The sequence below is a fragment of the Spermophilus citellus genome (assembly GCF_964194105.1).
Source record: "Spermophilus citellus genome assembly, chromosome: 3".
NCBI classification, from domain to species: domain Eukaryota; kingdom Metazoa; phylum Chordata; class Mammalia; order Rodentia; family Sciuridae; genus Spermophilus; species Spermophilus citellus.
In genome coordinates this window covers 187,488,369-187,506,488 of record NC_138184.1, presented here as the reverse complement: position 1 = coordinate 187,506,488, position 18,120 = coordinate 187,488,369, and the positions used below count along the sequence as shown (strand labels likewise).

At 33.8% G+C, this 18,120-nt stretch overlaps 1 protein-coding gene across 1 annotated transcript in view; it reads left to right on the top strand.

The window, feature by feature from the left end:
- Positions 1–18,120, top strand: part of CFTR (CF transmembrane conductance regulator) — a gene marked incomplete at both ends in the record, with an annotated part of 159,650 nt that overhangs the window by 43,173 nt on the left and 98,357 nt on the right. Inside the window, 6 exons of the mRNA XM_081286845.1 lie at positions 438–601; positions 1,347–1,472; positions 4,752–4,998; positions 6,662–6,754; positions 12,565–12,747; positions 17,052–17,243. Coding sequence (XP_081142971.1) covers positions 438–601; positions 1,347–1,472; positions 4,752–4,998; positions 6,662–6,754; positions 12,565–12,747; positions 17,052–17,243 — 1,005 coding nt within the window. The remainder of the gene's footprint in view (positions 1–437; positions 602–1,346; positions 1,473–4,751; positions 4,999–6,661; positions 6,755–12,564; positions 12,748–17,051; positions 17,244–18,120) is intronic.

Here is an 18,120-nt window from a genome sequence, read left to right as displayed (position 1 = left end):
ACTGCTGAATTGAGCAGATATTTTTCTGAATACCTGTCAGGTAATAGAGTTGTGCATTTCTATGTGGATGGAGCCTTGAGGAGAGTCCTTTATTCTCTCATGTTCTATGATGGTTCTTGCTTTATTCCCAACGAGATGTTATTTAAATAAATTGTGGACACAATACTTAAGATATCTAGTCTCAATTTCACTGAGTTAAAAACATGCTTAAAAATGTGGTGACTTGAGTTTGTTCTTGGGAAAATCTAGTCTCTGTGTAGAATATTTGAGCTCATTGCTTTGTGTTCATGTAATGGACCCCTAAATTTTAATTTGCTAAGGACCATGAAGTGTTTGATTACATAAGTTCTGAGTGCTTATTTTGTTTTATATTTTATTTGATTTTGGGAGCGGGGGATAACATACCATTTTTTTTTTCTTGTGCTTTTATTTTCTAGGGACTTGCACTGGCACATTTTGTATGGATTGCTCCTTTACAAGTGACTCTCTTGATGGGGCTGCTCTGGGACTTGTTACAGGCCTCTGCTTTCTGTGGCCTTGCTTTCCTGATAGTTGTAGCCCTTGTGCAAGCTGGGTTAGGGAGAATGATGATGAAGTACAGGTAAGAATCTATCATCATAGCTTGAAAGTGTTTAAATCAGGTTTTCAAAAGGACCTTTCTAGTAAAATCAAGTGTTTTCTATGTACTGAATTATGGGGTTAAGAAGGAATTATTTTAGTGGTGTAAATATACCACTAGGACATTTCTTTCCTTGAAAGTCTATAGAATTTCTTTAAAATGTGTTAAGATTCAGTGCATTTTTATAATTCATAAGGTTTAGGTAAAAATTGATATGACATTTGTATAAATTGGAGGCAATACATAAATTTTGTGTAGTTTATTGACTTTAAATGCTTTTTTTTTTTTTTTTTTGGTAGTGCTGGGGATTCAGGGCCTTGTGCATGCAAGGCAAGCACTCTACCAACTGAGCTATATCCCCAGCCCCTTAATCTCTTTATTACAGAAAAAAAAAAAAACCACAGGGATATCAGTTACTGCTTAGGTTAGAGGAATTCTAGAGTTTCAGCTACAGTATGAAAGAAACTATATAAATTTTGGAGTCATGTAGGTCTTTGCTTGAATCTCAGACTATATTCTTGTTTTCATCTGGTTTTTAAAATGAAGATAAACACTTCTCGTAGACTTTCATAAGGCTGAGGAATAGTGTATGGAATGCATGTAATACAGTGACTAATACCTAGGAGGCATTTACTAAACGGTAACTATTATTTTTGTAGCTTTTCTTAAAAGTTTGAGCAGTTCTTGCCCCCTCCCACCTTTTTCAACTTGATCAATTGATTTTCAGAGATCAGAGAGCTGGAAAGATCAATGAAAGACTTGTGATCACCTCAGAAATGATTGAAAATATCCAATCTGTGAAGGCATACTGCTGGGAAGAAGCAGTAGAAAAAATGATTGAAAACCTAAGACAGTAAGTTGTTGTGATAATTATAATACTGTTAATAACTTTACCCTTAATATTTTAAAAAGTCTATCACAGTAAATTTCCACCTCATATTTGAAGTTTCTGACAAACAAGTGTATTGAGATGTATCAATATTCATGCATTAGTTGCATAAGTTATTTTGATGTGCTGCAGTTTTACATAGTTGATTCAGAATTTTATTTTTCACTACAAGGATATTTATACCTTATTAAAGAATATCCTACATATAATCCCATACTGTGTAAATGATTCTCTATTATGACATTTTACTTACTTTATATGTTACAACCCACAAGATAATGAAAATAACTCTATTTGGAAAAATTATATTGATTCTTCATTAATATAGAAAAAATGACACAGGTTAATACCCATATATTTTGCTCCTATAAACTGTACACGTGAGGCAAAGTCAGGTCAATTAAAATGAAACCCACCTCCTGAGATAGAATCAATCAGTACCTGACATCTATGTCTGGTCTTCTTTTATCTTATATAACCTTTCACAGATTTTTAATAAAGAGTATATCTAGCAAAAAAATGTACAGCTCAGACTGAGATACAATTACTGAAACAATTTTGAACAAAATATGAACTAAACACATTTGCCTTTAGTTGAGTTCTGTGTTCTACAAACTGTTATCAAAAAAAGGTCCTAGAAGACTTTGTGGTTGTTGATAACACCACTGGAGACAAGTAATTTCAAGATGTATGTCACATGAGAGTTTCACAGGGAAAAATATACTAAAAAGGAGAGTAACCTCTTGGATGGCATGAATATGGATTATTAGGATTTTAGGCTGCTGAGTCCAGTAGACAATGGTAACTGAGCTGCAGGTGTGTGATTGGAACAACAAATGAAATGCTGAAATGTAAAGTTCTTTGCCATGTAAATAGAAAGAGTAAAAGCATATTTATTTCCCAAACATTATTGGTCACCTGCTTTTGTTTTGCCTTTCAAGACAAATCCAGGAAAAGAATTGCATTTTCTTTCCAGAAACATCCTTAAAGATCTTGGGGGAATTTTTCAGTTGATAGAAGTTGTTCTTCTCATTAACAAGGGAGTGCTGTATCACCCTAGGCTCATTCATAGAGGCATCACATCGCCAGGCTGATAGGAGATTATCAGAGGATCTGGTTTTCTTAGCCCTAAAGATAAACTCATGGCCAGGTCATTCTTAGGCTGACTTTTCTTGACATTGTTTTTTTTTTCTCCTCCTTCTTCAAAAAATGAAATTTATCCCTCTATTCCGTATTCCTGTTTGACCAATTCTAATAGCAAATGTCTGGTTGCAACTAGTATAATCCAGCATGAAATTGTTACCTGAAAAGGCTGCAAAGTACTGACGTAAATATGGGAAAGCAAGAATTGCTTCTATTCAAGAGAGCAAATACAATGTTCTGAAAGAGATTGACAGGATACACTTTAAAGGAGTGATTACCCTAGCCTGGGCCATTGGAGAACTGGGCAAAAGGCTGTGCAAAGCTCCTTGGAAATCTACTCTTTTATTGCTCTTTGATAATAAAGTCACTTTCCATTTTTTATAATAACCTGATAAAATATTTTTATGACTCCTAAACTGTTAGTGATTTTATTATGCTGAGTATTGCTTTCTGGATGAGTTGTATAAGTGTTCTTGGATCCATTATTCTTTTCGTGTTTGACCTCTTCTTATTTTTCTCAATTGTTTCTAATATATTTCAACATTTTGACAATTTTTTTAACATTGTAAACAGTATTTTCTGCCATCTTATAAATACCAACCTAATCAACCTGAATATTTTTTCCTATTAGAGGAAAGGACACATACTTTAGATTCTAGTAGTAGACCCTCTGCTATGCTGCCGTTTAATTTTGAGAACTCTACAAGGAAGGTGTGTTTCTCTTTAGATTTTTAGTCTATAAAACTAGAAGGAAGAGTGACATGCTTAAGGTGGCATAGATAAAATTGACAGAGCCAGGATTAGACCCAGGTGAGTTCCCAAAATTATAATCCATCTTCAAAGTCAAATTATTGAAGTAGCAAGTATTGCACATTATTAGACTGATTACAATGCACATGGGACACGTTGAACTTCACTTTCTTCATTGGTGTGCTCAGATGACATTTCCTTTAAGACAAAAAAATAAAAAAAAATAAAAAGCCCTAAAATTATTCCCTCTGAATTCTATCAAGTTAATGAGAATTGCTTCTCTTAATTATACAAGTCTGTGGAACTTGCACCAAATTCCAGTGCTTTGCCATAGCACAGTTATTGTTCCCTCCCTCCAGAGCTCTCTATTTATCTATAGTGCTTTTTGACTGACTACCCAAGGACTAGATGGGGACAATCACAAGCAACTTCAATTTTTTATGGCTTCTGGAAGGTTGAAGGCCATGTTGTCCTCTATTCTCCATAGCCTCTTCCCTCCCTGCTTTCTGCCTGTTGGAGCATTTAAGCCCTCATACATGTGTTAAAATAGCTCACACTTGTAGTTCAGATTAGAGGACTGATAATAATGTAATGTGAATGCAAATTATTACACTGAAAGACAGAGATAGAGAGGATACAGTGTCTACTCCCAAAATTTTTCAAGAACCTTCTGCAACAGAATCACTTGGCTTCTTTTTCTAAAACAGATCTGGAAATAGTGGAGATTACTTAATCAGTATCTATGAAGATAGCCTGAGGATGCATTTTTAACAGCTTCTTGGGTGATTTTTGCCTATGCTAGTGTTTGAGAACCTCTCTTCTGTCATATAAATAAATAAATCAATAAACACATAACATACATATATATGCATGTATATCTTTTCACTGTTTCTCACAGTCAAGCTACAATTTCTAAAATGTTAAGAATCCCATTAGGTAATCACAAAATTGTCTTTTTCTTTTATAAATCTAGCAACATTTTCCTCAATTATTTAAAATAAGAAACAACAAAAAAATTGTCAGCATCATAAATCTCACACGTTAGTAATGAAGTGAATAAAGATATAAAATAACAATAATTAAATGACTAGTATAATTAAAAATAATATTTATAGGTATTTACTGGTACATGCATTATTATCCCTTTTTCAGATAAGATGACTGAGGCCCAGAGAGGTTTAATAACTTGCCCAAGTTCACACAACTCATAGGGTGGAGCCAGGGTCAGAACACAACAGGAAGAATGTAGACCCCATGTTCAGATTTTACGTTCCAAGTGGCCTGATATTTGAAAAGTAAAATAACATCGTGAATTTTATTGTTATTATTATAATTAATTTTATTTTATAGGACAGAACTGAAACTGACCCGGAAGGCAGCCTATGTGAGATACGTCAATAGCTCAGCCTTCTTCTTCTCAGGATTCTTTGTGGTGTTTTTATCTGTGCTTCCCTATGCACTTATCAAAGGAATCATCCTTCGAAAAATATTCACAACCATCTCATTCTGCATTGTGCTGCGCATGGCGGTCACACGGCAATTCCCTTGGGCCGTACAAACATGGTACGACTCTCTTGGAGCAATAAACAAAATACAGGTAATTTATCATAACTGTGTGTCAGATAGTGTGATTTTGAAATGTTTCAGGATTTTCTAGCAAGTAAACTCTCTAGAGATGAATGTTTGGTCTTGGACCTATGTAATGCATGAGATTTCTTCTCTTGACATATATACATGATGTAATGAGTCCTTGTAATGAAAGTCTGGTGAAATAAAATGAAAACCTGTGATATTCTCATAACCCAAAGGAATTTAATCATTTTTGTAATCTTGAGAATTTCATCCGAGTGATCCGTGAATATATCTGTTCTTAGTGAACTTTGTAAATGTGAAAAAAAGATTGAAAAGGAAATTTCCTTCACAAAGAAGTTATAAAATTTCCAACTAATACCAGGAATGTTCACTTTAAACTTTTCCTAGCATTTCCAAGAGCAGTATAATGGATGAGAATGGTATCTCATGCCATGTTAATTACCTTAAAAATCCCAGCAATATTGATGTAGCTGGCAGCTGGGAAGAGTTCTAAAATCGTCAGGTGATGAGAGTAAATTTATAGAGAGCTAATTGGATAAGCTTTATTAATAAGCAGATAAAGTCTTTTTTACTTTTAATATTTATTTATTTAACCCATAAAATAAACCCTTATGACAGAAATACAAGTTCAGGGTGAAGGGTAAACTCCACTTTTATGTTGTGCTACCATTATTTAATGCAAGTCAGAGATTGCAAATAGTGGCCCATTGGACCTAATTTTCGCTCTTAGATCTGTTTAGTTGGACTGCACATTTTAAAAATTTGAATTAGCTATCAGCAGTTAGAAATCGGGAGATGTCTCTTTGTCTGTCTCTCTCATGTGTACATGCACCCCCTCAGTCATGTTCAGCCTCTTATCAAAGACTTGAAAAATCTTGTAATCTGTCTTCGTTCCCACAAGCTATGGCAACTGGTCCCTTGAAGAGCACCTACCAATTCATTGCAATCTCTATCAGCTCCCTTCTGATTATATCACTGAGAGTGAGTTTGAGATCTGTGATAAACAGATCTGGAAAACAAAACTGGGAGAAAATGAGAGAAATCAAAAGAGAGAAAGAGAAGAAAGCAGAGAGGAAGGGGAAGAAACTATGAAAGAACCAGATATTTTTATGACTCTAGTGGTAAAGACTTCAGGATCGAAGGAGTTAAGTCCTCCTCATGTTCCCTATAGGTTTGGAATTTCCAATAGAATCCTTCTCTTAGACTCTTTAAGGTTTGCCACCTTAAAACCAGTTACATCAAATCTTTACATCTTTATTTAACCCAGAGAATTGATGCTAACACTCCCTCTCATAAGGGTGTTGTAAAGACGAAGATATTTATTTTTATCTCTTCTGTTGTTGAACAAAGGCACATTGGTAGGTAATTCAGAGTTGCTTTATAAATATATAACTAAAGTAAATATGTAATAGTATGAGGAAGAATCAGCTATATGTTGAAATATAAGCATAAAGACAGTTGCATAAAATGTCAAATATTTAAAGAAAGTCTTTCAAATATGATGTATTCTGATGATTTAATTAAGTTTAGTACACCATTATAAAATTGTTTTTATTAAGAAATAATTTTTAATTTAGTTGTTAATATCAGTGTTTAAGATGCAGCACCATTAGAATATAACATAGATTTAATAACTACACTATCATTTTGCTTTCTTTCATGAACAGGATTTCTTACAAAAGCAAGAGTATAAGACATTAGAATATAACTTAACAACTACAGAAGTAGAGATGGAGAATGTAACCGCCTTCTGGGAGGAGGTAAGAATTCTTAATTCTTAAAAGATCATGTTTAGAGGTTTTTCTTTGAGAGTCTACACTTCATCCCGATGGGAAGTAAGATCACAATGATGATGTAATTGATAGAACTAAAAGGAGAGACCACTTCTCTTATTTTATAAAGTAAGAAGGAGAAGCCCAGAAATATTTGATGCAGTAGAAAAAAGCCATGAGATGTGTTTCACCTCAGACCAGGAACTTGTACAGAGATCAAAGGCTTTGAGGCTGGGTTTGAATCCTGGCTCTGCCATTTACTTCCATCTATTCTAAATCAAATTACTTTAACTTTGAGAAGCCTCTGGTTCTCTGTAAAATGAAGAGTATTAATATTTACCTTGAAAATTTGTTGTGAAGGGCACTGAGATGATTTGTGTGAAGTATTCATTAGAGAACCAGGAATTTATTGGTTCCTCAATGAACGTTAACTTCTCAAACCTCAAGTTGTAGTCCAATGTGTTTATATACATCAGTCAACAGAAAGAAGTAGGAGAGATATACCAATGATTTTTAAATATTTCACTATTTTTAACTTATTTTATTCACTGTAAAAATTCTCTCATTTTTCTCAGTCAGAACAAATATAACTTTATCCTCTAAGAAGCAATGTTTGATTACTGAGAACACCTATTGAGTTCTTATTTCTTAATCACTTTTATCAGTTGAGTAAAGATAGGAATAGTAAAACTGATGTCCTGTTTCTGAGTCTCTCATAATATAGTAAATTTGATTTATTTATATATATAACTTTATCATTGAGATACATTTTACTGTATTTTTTAAAAGATGTGGGAAATAGAATAATTCTTCATCTGCCTAGTAAAATTGTTTTGTGGAAAAGTGTGTTGCTAAGGTTTATTTTAGTTCTTTGCATTTAGGAATTTCAAATGCCCTTCTGAACATAAAGGAGAAACATGAAATTTTCCCTACTTCTTTCTGATTATTGTTTTTCTACTTGGGTCTAAAAATCCTCCATTCCTTTCTTTCTCCATCGAATAAAAGAAGTAACATGCTTGAGCCCTCACTCTGTGCCAGGTGGCAGGATAAGCACTTTATGAGTTTTGCCTCCTTTAATTTCTTTTGGTTAGTTAGTGTTCCATTACTGTGAGGAAATACCCAAGATAATCAACTTAGAAAGAAGCAAGGTTTATTCTGGCTCCCAGTTTCAGAGTTTCAGTCCATGGTTGGTTGACCCATTGCTTTTGAGCCTGTGGTGAGGCAACACTTCATGGTGGGAAACAAAAAGAGAGATAGAGACCCAGATCCCAATATCCAGGGCATACTCTCAATATCCTCATTTCCTCCAACCACCTCTTAAAAGTTTAATGTTCTCCCAGTAGTATCACAGTCTGGAGACCAAGCCTTGGAACAAGATGGAGGAAATAAATCAGGTCCAAACTAAAGCAGCTTATAACATTCCTGTGACCTAAATAATGTAAATATTTCCATTCCACTAATAAGAAAATGGAGACTTTGAAAACTTAAAGGTCTTGCCTCAGCTTACACAACTGACAAAGGCTGAAACTGGATTTTGGACCCAAATGTCAGAGTCTAGAGCTCTTTCACTGAGTCATTGTCTTCCATCTGGCTGTATTTTTCCCTCCAGTCTGTATCACTTGTCAAGCCCCGGACACTCCTTGATGGCACATTGTAGGATGTTGGTGCTTGTTAAGTCTCTACCATTTGTCTGAGACTTCAACATCCACATAGATGATCCTTTCAACACTACCCTTAGAACTTATATGACTTCCTCAAAAACTTTCTCTCTTCAACATATCCTGAGCTTTGTTAGTACTCAGATTTGTGTAGCTTTAGAAATGTTACATTCTCAAATCTGTTTCTTAGCCCCAAACTCCCAAACCTTTGTCCCAAGTCTCTTAAGTCTACTTTCATAGCCTTTCAGTTTCATTAGATTGTAGTTATTCTAGTTCTCCCTTTGGACCCCTCTTGGCTTATCTTCTGCTTATTCTAAGACCAATCATTTTGGGGCTTCTCCCACCTATACTCTCAATTCCCTTTTCTTTTTGCTGATTTTTTTTTTTAATTTAAAATGCTCCCTTTATCAGCTTTGGAGAAGGAAGTGTTATCTGGGAAAATCAATATACTCTAATCAACTGCAAGTTTTATACATTTATTGTTTCAACCTCAATTTGGCCTGTTCTGTTCTTGTGGAATTAATGACTTAATTTAGCTTTAGTGAGCTACTCTATCCAAATTATTTTAGCCTAAGATCATGATATGTAAGCCTGTTCTACCTGTAACTTCTGTGGTGATGGGCTACTGGTGTTCCCACCCCAACAAACATCTTCAGGCATCTCATGGTCTCTGTGGGTGACCTCACTGAGGTTTCACTGACATCAATGTGCTGATGCTTCTCAAATGCAAATCTCTTGCCTAGGTTTCTTCCTGAAGTTCATACATGTGTTTCCAAATTTCCCGCCTGCTTCTCATGCACTTCACAGTCACCACTCCCCAAGCTTCAGAAACCCACTTGTTCCAGTGTATTCTTCATTTCCTCTGAAGGCATCACCAGAGAAGTCAGTCCCTGATGAATTATATATGACTCCTCCCTTGCTCCAGATCTATGAGTAGGAAAAACTTCTTTTCATGTATAAGGAAGTCAAGGCTTAGAGAGTTTGAATAGTTAGAACAAGGTTGCTCAACTAGCTAGCATATAGCTCAAATGACAGCCTTGGCATCTCTGACTCCAAAGCCCTTCTTCACTCATCATTCTGACGCTTACTAAAAAAAAAAAAAAAAAAAAAAAAAAAAAAAGGAGTGACTGTTGCTTTACTATATACAAAATGCTTTCAAACATGTCACCTCCTTTAGTGCATTCAGCTCAGCAAACAGAAGCTGTAATGTCTAAGACTGTCATGGCTTATCAAACTTTACCCATCTAGTTGAGAAGTGAGGAAAAGGCTGGAATCTAGGCACAGAGTACTGTGACCATTCCCCCCAAACTGCAGGGATCCCCTAAACATGGAAAATGCTCAGTCATAGTAGAAATAAAATAAATATAAAATCAATAGTGAGATTCCATTTTCACATACACAACTACACACACGCACACACAGCCAAACCAAAACCCAACTGCAAGTGTTGATAAGGGTTCCTGAAAACTAGCACTCTCATATGTTGGCTGGAGGATAAGGTGGAACTATTTTTTGAAAGACATGAAATTTTTCATACATTTAGCTCTGGAAATTCTTCTTGTGGGAATTTATATCAAACAATAAAAACAAAAAAAATATGTGCCTCAAGGTATAGCAAAGTAAATGTGTCCCAGATGTATTAAATTAAAAGAGAAACCATCAAATAGAGAACTGTGTATAGTTTATACTCTGTGACATATACTGCATTTAAAAAGTATGTTAAGAAGACTTAATGCTATGTGAAAATAGTTATGATTTATAACATCGTAAAATAGGTCACAAGCCTTACATATAATTTTTATGAATGTTCTGAAAATAATATATATGCTTATAAATGTAAATAAATACCATATTTATATTTGTAAAAGAATAGAGGGTTATCAACTGAAACATTAAATATGGTTGTTTCTCAGTGGTACATGACAAGCAGTTTCTATTTTCTGCTTTCCTCTGTTTTCCAAATTTCTTGAAATAACTGTCTTTTGTGATCAAAATAAGAGACTTTAGTAACAGCAATCTTCCATTGATCCAAGTCCTTAATAGATAAAAGTCCTGCTTCTAAGCATAGCTACCCAAAGTTCATTAACAGCCTTTGTTAGTGACCCATCCACTCACTATTTTTGAGGCATATTTTGTTTTTTGTGTGTTCAGATCTGTCTTCCAGGAACACCTCTAACCATTTCTTGGTCTTGTGCAATTCTACTTCCATCTTTCATAGCTAGTGCATATGTCATTTATTTGGTCAAGGTTGAGTTGTTTGCTCTCTCAGATGTATTCCCATGGTACTTCATGTGCCTTTTAATTGTAGTACCACACACACCAAAATATTAATATCTATTTTATATGTCATTCTCCCATGTGAGATTTTTGAAGTGGACTATAATGCAGAGGTGGTGTTCGATAAATATCTATTAGATACACATGAATAAGAGATTAACAGATGTCTTTGCCTCATTTTAAAAGACTTCACTGACCACTCCATGAAAGCTCTGCTTTTAATTATGTGCTGACTGATATTAGCCACTTATATAAAAACAAGAAGCAATAGTCTTTGAGCTTCATTGCTTTTGTGTACCCTAAAAGAATGTTGAAAAACTGTACACATCTGATGAATTTTTAAGTTGACTTACAAATGTTTCAACATAGATTTACGTGGTAGTGAAGGATATTATTTCCTGTTTATTGTATATTATCTAAATATATTAAATAGATTTTTGTCAGCACTTTGGTGCTGCAGCTTTAGGGTGTTCAACTTATGGAAAATAAATAAATTTATGAAATTACCAAGCCAGTTAGCTAAATATGACTTGTTTTTTATCCAAAAAATGTGACTTGAAACTACAGATAGTTAATAATCTATATTAAGTGCTAAATAAAATTAAATAATTAGTTAAACAATTAGTTAAGATGCCTTATTCCTCACTCATTTCCGAAATTTGATTCTAAGATAATACACATTGATTGACTTAAGTTTGAAATTTGGGTGAAATAAAATGCTGCCTCCTTCAATATTTCTGGCTTTGCTTTTATGGGACCCTGACCCTCTTTCAAGAGAAAACCCTTCCTTTATGGATCCTTTGTTTTTTCAGTCCCAGACGATTTTATGCTCTGGAGAGTCCAACATAGCAAGACCAGCACACTCTTGCTTAGTGAGAAGGCTATTGCTTATGAATAAAGAGGGAAGGACAATTGTGAGATGGAAGTGGCTTAGGAGAAATGACAGCAGGCAAATTTTCAGGCAACTTAATTTTAGGAAAGAATGCCTTTGGATGTTGAGTTCTGAAAATAGATTTCCTTGAAACCAGGTGCACCAGCTTTCTCCTGATCAATCTTTAGGTCTGTCTACATTGGTTTGAAGACCACTACCCCAAATGTTCCATGGAGGCAAATGTTCCATTCAAGTCACCTTTCAATTTCATCTCATTTATAGTCAACACAATTAAATAATCCTTTGAGCTTCTCAGAGGAGGGGAGCTACCTGTGTGATAGTGTGATAGAAGTCAGATTTGGGTTGTAAGTCTGCCTGTATCTTACTGTTTATGTGACTTGGGTTATTCAACCTTTCTGATTCAGTGCCTACAGCTTTGAAAGAGGAAGATCATAAAATCTACTCTATATATTATGCTGAGGATTGAATAATAACTTGTATGTGTACAGCCTAAAGGAGAAGGGATGTGTGTATATGTATATTCAGTCTTTAATTAATTTAAATTGACATTGAAGTTTGATAATAGGCGAAGTTCTGAGAAAGGGCAATTTTGTTCCAGTTAAATATTGTGCTTACAGCTAATAAGATTTTCTTTAGTACTATGTGATATTTAATATTTATCTCAAAAAACATTACAAATATTTTGTTATTTTTAACTGTTAAATGCCCTTAAAACTATTATTATAAAAATAATTCACAGATGGAGAAAATAAACTTTAATATAAAAGAAAAAAAATATTGTGCTTATAATTTTCAGATGTTTGGAATCATGTACTCTAGGAAAATTTCTCTGCAATTATGTACTATTAAGTAATAATGTACGCTTTGTAATGGATTTTGTGCCATGTGATTTTCAAACCACTCATACATAAAAGTACTCATAAATTACCTAAAAAGCCTATCTTTTATGTCTTTTATTCTTTTTTAAACAGGGATTTGGGGAATTATTTGAGAAAGCAAAACTAAATAATAACAATAGAAAAATTTCCAATGGTGACAATAGCCTCTTCTTCAGTAACTTCTCCCTCCTTGGTGCCCCTGTATTGAAAGATATCAACTTCAAGATAGAAAAAGGACAATTATTGGCAGTTGCTGGATCTACTGGAGCAGGCAAGGTAGTCTCTTTTATTCCTCAATGTTAACAACTTAATTTGGCATGCATTTCTTCTTTTTACTTTTTTCTAGTTTGTAGTGTAAGAAGGTATTCTGTAGAAATTCTTAAAGGGAATCAGAATACTTGGGTGTAGTTTCTCTTATAATATAAATTGTTTAATTGATAAATTCCTCTTGCTTTTAATTTCCTCTTATGTTTCCCAGTAACTTTTCCTACATATTTATATTTTGCATAGTGTTCAACACATGTGACAGGTTTCAATAACTTTATTGAGCAAATGAACCATATATTTTATCAGTGTTTAGGAACTACTGAAAAAAAATCACCTCTTAAATTTGACTTCACTAAACTCATAATTTTTAAAAAGGTCTCCATTTTGTTGACATTAGAATTTTGGAAAATGATTCATATTTGCTTATACTATGTGATAAAAAATGATTCTTTTGAGAAAATGTTAATTTCTTCATTGGTCATCCTCCCCCAGTCCCCACCCATCCCCAAGAACAACTTATATAAATTCAGGATATTTGGAAATATATCTGACAAAATCTAGTATGTTAGAAGGAAAAATAGCTTAAGGATTTAACTTTATTTTCCAGGAGGAGACATAGTGATTTTCAAGGGTATGAGCTATCATGCAGTTAAAGAAAAACACTGTTTTTCTTTTAACCATGGAGGAGGTAAATTTAAAGGACATGAAGGAATAAAATGAAAGATAATAAAGTGCTTTCTAATACTGGAATCAGCTACTAAGGGCAATAGGTATTTGCTTTGGAAGTCTACAAAAATAGTTTCTTGTTCTCATTTGATTGTTATTTTAGCTATAGTACTTTATAGAAATATAAGAAAATGTTTAGTGATTTATTAAAGCTTTTCAAAATACCTCCTGGAATTCTGTACAAGGACATAAGTCAGAAAGAAAAGAAAGAAAAAAAAAATTAAGTATAAAAGGAAGGAGCGGTGATTCTACAAGGTAAAAATGTCAATAAAAATAGAAATTAAAGACTTCTGAAAGGCAAGTATATATTAATATTTAGGATGGGGAGAGCAGTATTTTGAAGAATTCAGTCTGAGATTTTGCAGGGGGGATCCACAGAAAACTTCTTGCCCATGTATGTAGTGTCCACAGTGTTAGTAATACATTTGCTTATTTTTCTCCAGTTGTTTCCCTACATGTCACACAGGTCTTTTAAATAATGTAGTTATAGTTGTGCATTTTCTTCTTTAAAAAAGTCAATTCAGCATGTTATTTTTTCTTCTATTTCTTATATAATATTGCAATTTTCACTCTGAAAAGAAAATGACACCAGAGGAGGAACTGATACTAGAGAGGTTAGAGATGATCTCCACAAGGAAGTTTGCTTGTGACAGGATGGAATGTGTGTTTCATGGTATTTTAAAAATTAATTGTTTATGTTTTGAAGATCAATTCCATGAAAGATGTACAAAAATAGCTTTGGAATTGTAAACTGCAAGACTTACCAGCAAATAAATTTCAGGCAGTTCCTTTAAAAATTGATGAGCAGATAATTACTGGCTGGAGCTGCAGCTGCATCTTAACAGGGAGTAACTATGAAGACAGTTGAGGAAGCCAGTGGTATCCTAGGAATAATTGCACACTTCTGAGAAATAGTTTGCCAATCCCACCTAGAAGGCTGCCTTTTGTACTGTTAAGAATGGGATATTTTATCATTTGGATTAAAGTTCTAGATAAAAATTAAGATCGAATAACTGAAAATTTTAACATTTTGAGTTACATTTTATCTCACTCAATTTGGTAATTTGTACCAAAAGCCTTAAAATAACCTAATAATTCTTCCACTTGTATGACATATCCTAGTATATTTATAGCGATTTTACATAAAATTCTCCTGATCATAGCACACTCTATGTATGTGGATGTTCTTGATGTATTAAGTATGAAAAGTTCTCCAGGATATATAATTGAGAAAAGCAATGAAAAAACTGTCTATATATAATGCACTTTTTATATGAAAAGAAAGGTGGGGAACAATAAAAATATATATTGATTACATACATATTAAAACATTTCTGGAGAGATACTAAAAACACCAAGAAGACTGACTTCACAGCATTGCTTTTAGTAATCAAATAGTGGGAAGAAAAGCACGTATCAAGTCGTTATCTCTGAGATTGAGGTTCAGTTTACATTTCTGAATTTTCCGAAGTTTAAGCAAATTAAGATACTATTTTATTGACTAAATGATAAATTCATGTTCAATTTTATCACTTCTCTATTATAATCATCTAGACTGAAAGGAACTATGACTTCTTCGTTTTTCTAGCCCAAGTATCATCATAGTGCTTAGCACACAATAGGTGCTTTTCACCATTTTAATTGAACATCTATAGGAAAATGCTTTTTTGTTGTTATTCCAATCCACATAAAGTATCCTGTATTTTGTAGGCTACTTTGGTTTACTTTATGAAATCGCACTGGTGTAGGAGTCTATACCACCACTGCCTTTGAGTGGAAGGTGGCATAGGGACTCCCTGGGGTCTGGGGATTTTAGTCCTTCTTTTTTTCTCAACAATAACTGAAGCAATCATTTGGCCTCGTTGACAAACCCTGACAACCCGTTGTTTATATCACGCGTCCTTATCCAGCTCTGGTACTGAGTTTTAGCTTGACCCTGTAACTGGACATCTGATGAATAAAGCAAGCTATTAGCTCATATATTTGTACTTTTTAAACAAAAATATAAATTGGCAAAGGGTTTTATCAGCCTTTTGAAATTTTAGGAGATAAGAAATTGAATAAAAATATAATTGAATATACATACATACACAACCATCCATATCTGTGGGTTCTTTACCCTTGGATTCAAACAACTGCAAAGACATTAAAAGAAAATGTTGTGTCTTTACTGAACATGTATAAAAATTTTCTTGTCATTCCCTCAATAATAAGTGTAACAACTACTTACATGGGATTTGTATTAAATTAGAAATGATTTTAAGGTATATGGGAGAATGTGTGTAGATTACATGCAAATACTACACTATTTTATAGAAGGGACTTAAGTGCCTGTGGATTTTGTTGTTTTCAGGGGTTTATTGAACTGATCTCCCTGGGATACCAAGGGAGGACTATATTATGATTTTCAAAGAAAATGTGTATATTTGTTTTAGCAGTTATATTTATAAGAATGACTTTATGGCTGGGCATGGTGGCTCATGGTTGTAATCCCAGCAGCTGGGAAGCTGAGGCAGGAGGACTGTGAGTTCAAAGCCAACCTCAGCCACTTAGTGAGGCCCTAAGCAACTTAATGAGACCCTGTCACAAAATAAAAATTAAAAAATGAGCTGTGGATGTTGCTCAGTGGTTAAGCACCCCTGGGTTCAATACCTGGTACAAAAAACGAAAGAAAAAAGAACTCATGTTAAATCTTTTATTCTATGTCACTCAGATGAGCTCTGATAAAATCAGTGTTTTTTTCTTCCTCTGCTACCTTCTTTTCTCTGACTTGATTGTAGTGAATAGTATTATCTAAACATTTCTTTTTGTATTGATAAATACGTTTGTATGACTAGAATTGTTAACTTTAAGTGATATCCTTTGACTTGCAGCTTTACTTGATAAGGCAATCAGCAAATTTCCCCTATACCCTACTTTTCCTTTGCCCTATTTATATGCCCTATTTCCTTTGTTTTTTATATCTCTCTATATTTTTTAATTTTAACTTATTGTCAGGGTGTATAACTTACTTGATTTCTGTTCTTCAACTCTAATTTTCCCATTAGTTTCAATTTTAGTTCACATCTTTGTTCACTGATAGTTCTTTTGGGTTACCATCTCTGAATAATTGTATACTTCAGAGAAGTCTCTTGGAACAACATTACCTGACTCTTCCTCTTTTTGCCTAGTCTCTCCTTTATGAGATGATAATACTGCATCTACTTTGTAATGCTGTTGCAAATAATGAATAAATTAAAAGCACAAGTGGTTAAAGCCAGCAGCCAGTAGAGTGAGCACTCAATAAGTGTCAGCTATTACTAATCTTTCCTAGACCTCCTCCAGTAATCTGAAGTAGGTGCCCCTTTTACAAGATCCTCTATCACAACACTGACACTGTGTGTTGTCATTGTCTCTTTCATTCCTTTGTATCTTTTGTGCATAGCAGATTACCTGAAACAGGTAGTACTTAGAACATTTTAAATCAAATGTGTTTGAATCTTTAGAAATCAGAATATATATTTCTGTTTAGTATGATCATTTGAAAGTAAGTGAATACTGATAGTGATTTGATCAAGTAACTTAATAACAATGATTTTTATTTCCAGACTTCACTTCTAATGATGATTCTGGGAGAACTGGAGCCTTCAGAGGGTAAAATTAAGCACAGTGGAAGAATTTCATTTTGCTCTCAGTTTTCCTGGATCATGCCTGGTACCATCAAAGAAAATATTATCTTTGGTGTTTCCTATGATGAGTATAGATACAGGAGTGTCATCAAAGCATGCCAACTAGAAGAGGTAAGCAATTACATGAAAAATGGCCAATTATGCATTTTAAACCTTCAAAGTACCCAAATTATTTCTTTCTTTATCTATTCAATCAGTCATTTTATATACATTAAAGTTTTGTCTAGGAGTAAGCCACTGTAGGTGAATTGATCAATAGAACACATGAACTCTGCCTGAAGAAGCTTGTAAATACATCAAATAGATGAAAGTTACTTTCTAAATGATGGACTAATTTTGTCACATTAAAAACTCTTTATGAAGTGGTAAGAATTGTATTCACACATCAGTGAGATAAATATCTTCAGTGTACTTTTATATGGCATGTGTTTTTGCTCCAAATTTACATAAGAGGATTTTAACAATTTTAATAACACCATCACCTAATGAAATGAATATTAATCTGATAGTAGAGAATTAGAGACAAAATTACCTTTTTTTTTGTACCAGGGATTAAACCCAGAGGTTCCTAATCACTGAGCCACATCCTAACCCTTTTTTATATTTTATTTAGAGACAGGGTCTCGCTGAGTTGCTTAGGACCTGGCTAAGCAGCTGAGGCTGGCTTTGAACTCTCAATCCTTCTGGTTCAGCCTTCTGGGATTTGAGGCATGGGCCATTGTGCTTGGCCAAATGATATTAAAATTTTTTCTTTGACTTTGGACAAGGAACCATATAATCTCTTGATGTAATCCCTTGTGACCGAAATTCTCTAAAACAAAGTAAAGATGATGCTGTTGTTTTAGTTCCTAGGAATTGAGTAATGGGCTACTTATTTGGAAATTACATAAGTATTCCATATTCCAAGTGAAGCCAATATATAGATCTTAAAATTGTTTGATGCTGGGTTCAATAATTATTGATGTTAACATTAGGCCATAGAATATAT